At 35.8% G+C, this 8891-nt stretch overlaps 1 protein-coding gene across 1 annotated transcript; it reads right to left on the bottom strand.

Annotated features, from left to right (window-relative positions):
- Positions 1 to 8068: 8068 nt before the first annotated feature.
- LOC107573408 (microfibril-associated glycoprotein 4-like) lies at positions 8069 to 8891 on the bottom strand. Its single transcript, XM_016259843.1, has 4 exons — positions 8840 to 8891; positions 8546 to 8755; positions 8194 to 8465; positions 8069 to 8108 (listed from the first exon to the last, which is right to left on the bottom strand). The coding sequence occupies exons 1-4, from the start codon at positions 8843 to 8845 to the stop codon at positions 8069 to 8071; spliced, it is 528 nt and encodes a 175-aa protein (XP_016115329.1). The 5' UTR covers positions 8846 to 8891.

The raw sequence follows: 8891 nt of genomic DNA, 5'->3' as shown, positions 1-8891 counted from the left end.
TCATGCATTACTAACCAGTTAGACTTTTTTTTGTCATGCATCAAAAAATTTCTTATTAAGAATTAACAGAGATTTAGATGTTAATGTTTATTGAAAATAATACAATTTGAAGTCACCGCTGTGGAGATAAGTGTTTGCTTTAGTTGTGCTCTTGACCCTTGAATTGCCAAATTTAGTTTTTTTCTGGTTGTTGTAACTGTTTATGAAACACATTGGTTACGGTAAGAAAGAGCAAGCGTAAATGTGATCAGATTATATCGGCTGGTATTTATACGGTTGTAGTTGTCATGCATGGCCTGATTCATGGATGTCAACAGTGGTAATGTGTAACATAGCTTAAGTTATTGATCACACCTGCATTTCAAAAAGAAACACGAAGAACTTTAAAAACACTTTGCACACCAGTTTAGAACATCTGTTCTGTTTAAACACGCAGACATCAAGAATCAGCATATGAATCTCAACAATGGTGATGATCATCAGACAGATTCATGTTGCAGTGCATTCTGGGTGCACAAATCATAACTCATCCATGGCTCCCAGCATGCATTGCAACATGAATAAATTATGCCGGTGCATTGTTTTAGGATTTTCTTTTATTCTTACTATTTGCTTTTATTTTTGTTGTGACTTTTTACTGCCTTGTTTTGTGACGTTCAAAAAACATATCAAAATTATCAGAATATTTAGTCACCATCGCTGAGATTCACATGCTGATTCTTCATGTCTATGAGAGCCAGAGGCTAAACCTCTCTATGAACTATATTTTTTAAAAATGGTTCATTTAGTTTTCTCACATGGTCTCATACCATAAAAGCACTGCAGATTTAGATAAAATGCAATAAGAAACTCACACGCATGAAATGGCATTAAGTTTCTTGCCATCACATATGAACTTTATAAACTCTATTGATACAGCAAAAGAAGTTCTAACTCTTAAAAAGTCAAAGGTCAAGAGGCAACTAAAGCAAATGCTAATCACCAAAACGGTAAGTTGAAAAAAAAATCTAAACCTTAATTCTCAATAAAGAACTTCTGTTTTAGATACTCCAGAAATAAAGTCTAACTGGTTAGTAATGCATGAAGCTGGTGATGCTGTTTGTGGAGTTGTTTAATCCTCCTCTGCTGAGATCTTCAGAGATTGAATGTGTTTTATTTCAGTTGATTTCATCTAAGGCTGTGACTGGGAGTCAGTTGTAGTTGTGTTTCTGTTCATCTCTCTCTTTTTTCTGTTTCTCTTTCCTTCAGTAATTCTGCTTGTTAACATTCTCATTCACTTCAACTCTGCTTCAGTGTTACTTTAACACTCTGTATTGTGGGACCAAATCCACTCTGGGCAGTGTTGATCCCTGAAGGTCCTCCAAATAATGTCCCCCAACCCTTCAAAGAACTCCACATCATGAGCATCTCGGGAAACGTTCTGGGAACATCATTGACACCAGCGGGACATTCTGAGAACGCTCTGGGAACACTACATTTCTAGCGGGGAAATCCATTTACCTGACATGAGTGCATCCACGTCATCCACCGATGAAAAAAGAGGCACATATTTGGTTAACAGCTTGTGGAGCGACATAGGCAGCAATGTGATTGGATGATAGTTAACACATATTGTGTTGGACACACTGTGTTGTTTCTCTCTCTTTCTTTTTACACATGATCAACTGAAAAGTTACACAAAATGTGTTAAAATGGCCATAACACAAAAAATGTGTTATTAACTAACACATCCTATTTGAGAGTGTATTCTGAATGGTTGATAACTTTTGACAAAGTTTGATCCAGGAGCAAAGAGAAATAATTTCTACTTTAAAAAGCACAGAGAGATCACAATTGCACACAGTCTGAGTGCGCACAAGCAATATCGGAGAGACAGGACAGGCAGTTGATTTGTATAAGTTAGGCCTATTTGAGAGCTCGCATCCAGTTGTCTGCGATTACATCACTGTGTTCTCATGTTACAATAAAGCACTCACCACATTTGCGCGGGAATTATTAAACTATGCGCAATACCTGCAATCCCGCGTGGATATTCAGACTCTGTAATCGACAGGAGCAGGATGCGTGTCAAACTCACTCAGTTTCTGAGCGCAGACACTGAAGCACACACACAGAAAGCGCCTCTCACAGCGCGCGAGTACTCTTTCGCATCGCATGAACGGAGAATCACACACAAAATGATGTCAAATTGTCCGTTTTGACGAGTATTCACATAAACACAGTTGATTACGTCTTAAGTGACCGTAAACAGTAGGGAGAACGTGTATCAGTACACTGCATCCACTGCAGCTGTGCATTCGGTTTTTTAAGGGATAGCAGCCTAATTTAGTTGCTATTGTCCAAGCCATTGATGTTAATCAAGCAACAAAAGAAAGACATAAAATCATGCACTGCTCTTGACTGAACAACTTTAGTAGCCCTAACGATTAATCTAAATTTAATCTTTAGATCTTAAATTTAATCTTTAATCTAAAGAAATAAATATGTCTGCTTGAAACAATGAAGAATATGGTAAACAAGTTGCTATAAAGAATGCATAATTAGCCTAAATAACAATTGGTATTTCATTAATGCATAATTAGCCGATATAACCATTGGTATTTCATTAAAAAGAAGACCATGTTCTTGTTCTTTACGAGAAGTGGTTTTATTTAATTTTATCATAAAGGCTTGTTGTGTGTCACCGCAGTTAAATCAGTGTCTATCATGATAAAACCTTAATATCAAGCCAATATAATGAGTTTTAGAGAAATGCTTAATAAATGCACTGTAATTAAACCCATTAGATTTTAGCCGACTACATTTACTGTAGATTAGTCGACTAAAACTAGACTAAAACTAAAAACAATTCAGATGACTAAAATATGACTATAACTAAATTACATTTTAATAAAAAGACTGTGACTAAAACTAAATCAAAATTTGCTGTCAAAATGAACACTGCTGATCAGCTCTTCAACCCTGCAGCAGCGGCGGCGGCTTTTCCCGGTTCAGATATCAGGGCTTTTATTGGTCCGTTTATGATCGGATATCTTTATTGGCTACTGAAGTGCCGTCAAAGGTTTGAATATCAATTTAAATTGTGGGAGTACTCAGTAATGAACTATGATTTAAAAGTAACGAAGTAGATTATATATTATTATTATTTTGCCTAATTTGTACTTAAGTACAAGTAAAAGTACAGCTTTAAAAATATGCTCAAAAAAGTACAAGTACTCGAAAAAACTACTTAATTACAGTAACGTGAGTAGTTGTAATTCGTTACCTCCACCAGTGGTAGGGTGTGATTTGAAACACAGCCTCTGAGTGTCGACTCTGAACGCTGTTACTACAAGGACTGCAGAAGGCTACTTTCTCGAAAACAACAAATATTACCCAGAATACATTGTTTTCTACGTGAGTTTTTGACTGTTTTAATGAAAAAGCAGTATGTTACTGTCAGAATATGGCTATTTTTTACAGTGTGGCTTTGTAGTGTCCATTGCAAGTGTATTCATTATTGTGTTTGTCTTTTGGTTAGTATACATTTTTTATTGTTTCTTTTTAAAATTATTTTATTTTTTAATCAGTTTAATGATTTAATTGAAGTGTCTGTGTTTGCAAAATATTTGCAAAATATTTCTCAATCTAAATGATGTTGCAGTCCTGCTGAGTTTAATAATATTTGCAGTCCTGTTAAATGTTTGCAGTCTTGCATTTGCTGAAAAATTTAAATTGAGTTTTGTTGATGCCTTGCTGTGTCTTTGTTGACAGTTTTTATAAGCGCATATGGCACATTTTTGTGGATAAGGCATTTAAAATATATTAAGTGTACGGTAATTTATAGACTTTTACTAGTGATGCACGATCATGATTTTTCATAGCCGATTCCGATACCGATTTTTTACAAGCAAGCTGGCCGATTCCGATACCGATTTCCGATTTTATTAATTTTTATCAAGCAACAAACAAGAAAGAATAAACGTACACATAAGCAAAATGTTTATTTGGTATTTAACAGGCTAAACTGGGTTTTGGCTTTTGAAAACAACAACTGTAACCATCTGAAATTAACAGCAGTAACTGCACAGTAAATAGGCTACATTCAATAAAAACATAGGTAGGCCTACTGACAAAAGCATTTAGCTTTTGTTTTTAAATTGGGTTGAAACTATAAACTGGCCTTAAATGAAAACATTAACAGTAACCATGTAATTTTAAAGGCAACAACTGCATAGTTCCACAATCCAAACAACACAATCAAAACGCATTCAAACGCACTCGTTTTTAAATTTGGTGTAAAGAAAAAAAGATCTTTACCAGTGAAACGAAATAAAACCAAAGTAGGCTATATAAATAAATTATTCCAAAATGTTAACTACGACAGGTGCGTTTTAAATCACATTAAGTCAATGTAATTTTAAGGTAAAATAAAAAATATTAATCCTATAGCCTACAGAACCGACAGTAATGAACTATGATTTAAAAGTAACGAAGTAGATTATATATTATTATTATTTTGCCTAATTTGTACTTAAGTACAAGTAAAAGTACAGCTTTAAAAATATGCTCAAAAAAGTACAAGTACTCGAAAAAACTACTTAATTACAGTAACGTGAGTAGTTGTAATTCGTTACCTCCACCAGTGGTAGGGTGTGATTTGAAACACAGCCTCTGAGTGTCGACTCTGAACGCTGTTACTACAAGGACTGCAGAAGGCTACTTTCTCGAAAACAACAAATATTACCCAGAATACATTGTTTTCTACGTGAGTTTTTGACTGTTTTAATGAAAAAGCAGTATGTTACTGTCAGAATATGGCTATTTTTTACAGTGTGGCTTTGCAGTGTCCATTGCAAGTGTATTCATTATTGTGTTTGTCTTTTGGTTAGTATACATTTTTATTGTTTCTTTTTAAAATTATTTTATTTTTTAATCAGTTTAATGATTTAGTGTTAAGTGTCTGTGTTTGAAAAATATTTCAAATATTTTTCTCAATCTAAATGATGTTGCAGTCCTGCTGAGTTTGTTTAATAATATGTGCAGTCCTGTTAAATGTTTGCAGTCTTGCATTTGCTGGAAAATAAAAAATGAGTTTTGTTGACACATTGCTGTGTTTGTGGCTTTGTTGACAGTTTTTATAAGTGCATATGGCGCATTTTTGTGTAGAAGGCCCATAGCATTTAAAAATATATTAAGTGTACGGTTATTTATAGATGTTTACTGAGACATGAGTGGCCATTTACGGAGCTTTAACTGCTTGTACCCTGGATTTTGTGGAGACTTTACTTCTCATGTACAGGGATGTATGTGGATTTACTGGTGACTGAGTAAACATTTACGTCCGTGTCCAGAAGTTTATCGCATAAGTGAGTGTACTGGAAAACGGCCGCACACAAGAGAGTCAATTTCTGTCAGTGTCCAGAAACCAGAAGCGCCAGGGCACATACACGGAAACTGCCAGAAACGTTCCCTTTACGGGTTCGTGCGCTGACCATTGCAGTGTCCATTGCAAGTGTATTCATTATTGTGTTTGTCTTTTGGTTAGTATACATTTTTTATTGTTTCTTTTTAAAATTATTTTATTTTTTAATCAGTTTAATGATTTAATTGAAGTGTCTGTGTTTGCAAAATATTTAAAATATTTTTCTCAATCTAAATGATGTTGCAGTCCTGCTGAGTTTGTTTAATAATATGTGCAGTCCTGTTAAATGATTGCAGTCTTGCATTTGCTGGAAAATAAAAAATGAGTTTTGTTGACACATTGCTGTGTTTGTGGCTTTGTTGATAGTTTTTATAAGTGCATATGGTGCATTTTTGTGTAGAAGGCCCATAGCATTTAAAATATATTAAGTGTACGGTTATTTATAGATGTTTACTGAGACATGAGTGGCCATTTACGGAGCTTTAACTGCTTGTACCCTGGATTTTGTGGAGACTTTACTTCTCATGTACAGGGATGTATGTGGATTTACTGGTGACTGAGTAAATATTTACGTCCGTGTCCAGAAGTTTATCGCATAAGTGAGTGTACTGGAAAACGGCCGCACACAAGAGAGTCAATTTCTGTCAGTGTCCAGAAACCAGAAGCGCCAGGGCACATACACGGAAACTGCCAGAAACGTTCCGTTTACGGGTTCGTGCGCTGATGTGAACAGTCCGGAAATGCGCCTATTCATGCAGTGATGGTGACAATCAATGCAAACCTTTTTTGTGACTTTTGTACCTTGTTGTGTGATGCTCAGAGTTGACCTATTTACCAGAATAATTTTTTGAGTTTCATGTGCAGATTCATGTCTATGTAATCCACTCACAATAGGTTTAGCGCAATGTTTCAAGAACTTTCACAATGACATAACATTTCAAAAGTATTAAACCTAAATGACACACTCCAGATGTGATTTGCAATCACTGCTCCAAATAAGAATTCTCATCTCCCTAGAGGTTCTCAAGTGCATACAGCTACTACAAATGTGCTTTACAAATGCACAGTTATAATAAACACAAACAGATTTACGCTGAAATGTCAAGGATCAAGAGCCCAACTAAAGCAAATGCTTATTTCCACAACGGTGATTTCAAACTTTATTATTGTCAATAAAACATCAACGTCTAAACCTGTATTAATTCTAATTCAAAATAAGCAGTTTTGAATGAAAGAAACTAAGTCTGACTGGTTTAAGTGAAGATGCTGAGATCTAGCGATATCTGTTAGTGTTTAATGTTCTGTTGGGATTTGAAGGGTTTCTGTTGTCTGAGTTTTGCGGGTCACCATTGTGCTGACGAGTAAAGCCCGTGCTTCAGTCCAGGAGAAGACCAAAGAACAGTGATGTTATGCTGCATGTAGCTTTTTTTAAAAGCGGCAGCTGTGGAGTTGCTGACGCAGTGATAGTTACATTAGTTCAAGCATGTGTGCTGTTGTTAGCTATGTCTAACTGCAAGAGCTGACTTAACATTTTTTTTTTTGTATACTCTAGCATACTAAATGAGAATTACACCACAGTGTGTCAGCAAAAGTCCACTTGATGGTGCAAAACTTGACGTAAGTCGTAAACTTTTGCTGAAAAATAAGTGGGGATATCTGTAAGGAAAAGTACACGTGGCTCTTTTACAAATATAGGGTTGTATTTATAGGGAAAGTGTGGAATGTTTATCAGTTCATGAACAGTTGAACTAAATTCTTTATTCATTGCTTCAATGTCTATTGTGGAGATTTTAAAAAATCCACATTAACACATAATGCCTTAAATAAGCAGTTTTGAATGAAAGAAACTAAGTCTGACTGGTTTAAGTGAAGATGCTGAGATCTAGCGATATCTGTTAGTGTTTAATGTTCTGTTGGGATTTGAAGGGTTTCTGTTGTCTGAGTTTTGCGGGTCACCATTGTGCTGACGAGTAAAGCCCGTGCTTCAGTCCAGGAGAAGACCAAAGAACAGTGATGTTATGCTGCATGTAGCTTTTTTTAAAAGCGGCAGCTGTGGAGTTGCTGACGCAGTGATAGTTACATTAGTTCAAGCATGTGTGCTGTTGTTAGCTATGTCTAACTGCAAGAGCCGACTTAACATTTTTTTTTTTGTATACTCTAGCATACTAAATGAGAATTACACCACAGTGTGTCAGCAAAAGTCCACTTGATGGTGCAAAACTTGACGTAAGTCGTAAACTTTTGCTGAAAAATAAGTGGGGATATCTGTAAGGAAAAGTACACGTGGCTCTTTTACAAATATAGGGTTGTATTTATAGGGAAAGTGTGGAATGTTTATCAGTTCATGAACAGTTGAACTAAATTCTTTGTTCATTGCTTCAATGTCTATTGTGGAGATTTAAAAAAATCCACATTAACACATAATGCCTTTCATTGCTGCAGTTTATTGAAGTTTATTGTTGATTTGCATCCATTGTAAATTTAAAGAAGTGACCCAAAAGAAAAAAGAAAAAAATAATCGATGAGAGTTCACAACAGCCATATATATTCTTACATGATTCACCACACAGTTACACAGTTAACAGAGTAAAGCAAAAAACACTCAAGCCATAATTTGATTTAGTTTTTTGTTTCTGAGAAACAATGAAATGTTTCTTCATAGGTCTAAGTCACACGTCTGATCTTCATGCTGATGGCTTTCAGACTGAAAGAGAAATTGACACACACATGATGAACACGTTCAACCAAACACTGGACATGAACATCCACACAAACACACACACACACACATGATGAACACGTTCAACCAAACACTGGACATGAACATCCACACACACACACAGATGAAGAACACGTTCAACCAAACACTGGACATGAACATCCACACAAACACACAGATGAAGAACACGTTCAACCAAACACTGGACATGAACACACAAACACACACACACTGTGAGATCTTACCCAGCCAGTATTCACCCTCCACAATCCCAAATCCTCTCTTGTAATGATTCCACGGCCGATAGAAATTCACACTGCCGTCCATTCTCCTCTGAATCACCTGTGATGTGTTTATATAGAAGATATGATTCATAATGAATGTTCTGATGTGTGTTTAATGATCTAAAGTCACATTCATACCGTCCATCCTCCTTTGTCTTCATCTTTCCCATCTGAGATCATCTCACAGAAAACCCAGACAGGAAAGTCACCTGCTGGATAGATGGAGTAAATCCCACTGACTGTTTGTCCTGATTTATAAAGGTCAGAACAGTCGACTGGCATGTCTTTATCCTGACTGCATCCGCTCACCAGAACAACAGAAAGAATAGCTGCCAGAAACACCAACATCTACACAAGATAAAAAAAGAGATGAACATCACATTGTAATGAAGCTTAAAATGTCTCTGTGAATGTAGTTATTGATGAACTTACTGCCATCTTCTCAATCTCTCCTCAGTAGATCACAGCAGAGATCTGTTTTATC

This window comes from Sinocyclocheilus grahami, unplaced genomic scaffold (genome assembly GCF_001515645.1).
Source record: "Sinocyclocheilus grahami isolate Dianchi unplaced genomic scaffold, SAMN03320097.WGS_v1.1 scaffold1936.1, whole genome shotgun sequence".
Classification (NCBI taxonomy): Eukaryota; Metazoa; Chordata; class Actinopteri; order Cypriniformes; family Cyprinidae; genus Sinocyclocheilus; species Sinocyclocheilus grahami.
This window is presented reverse-complemented; position numbering and strand designations above follow the sequence as displayed.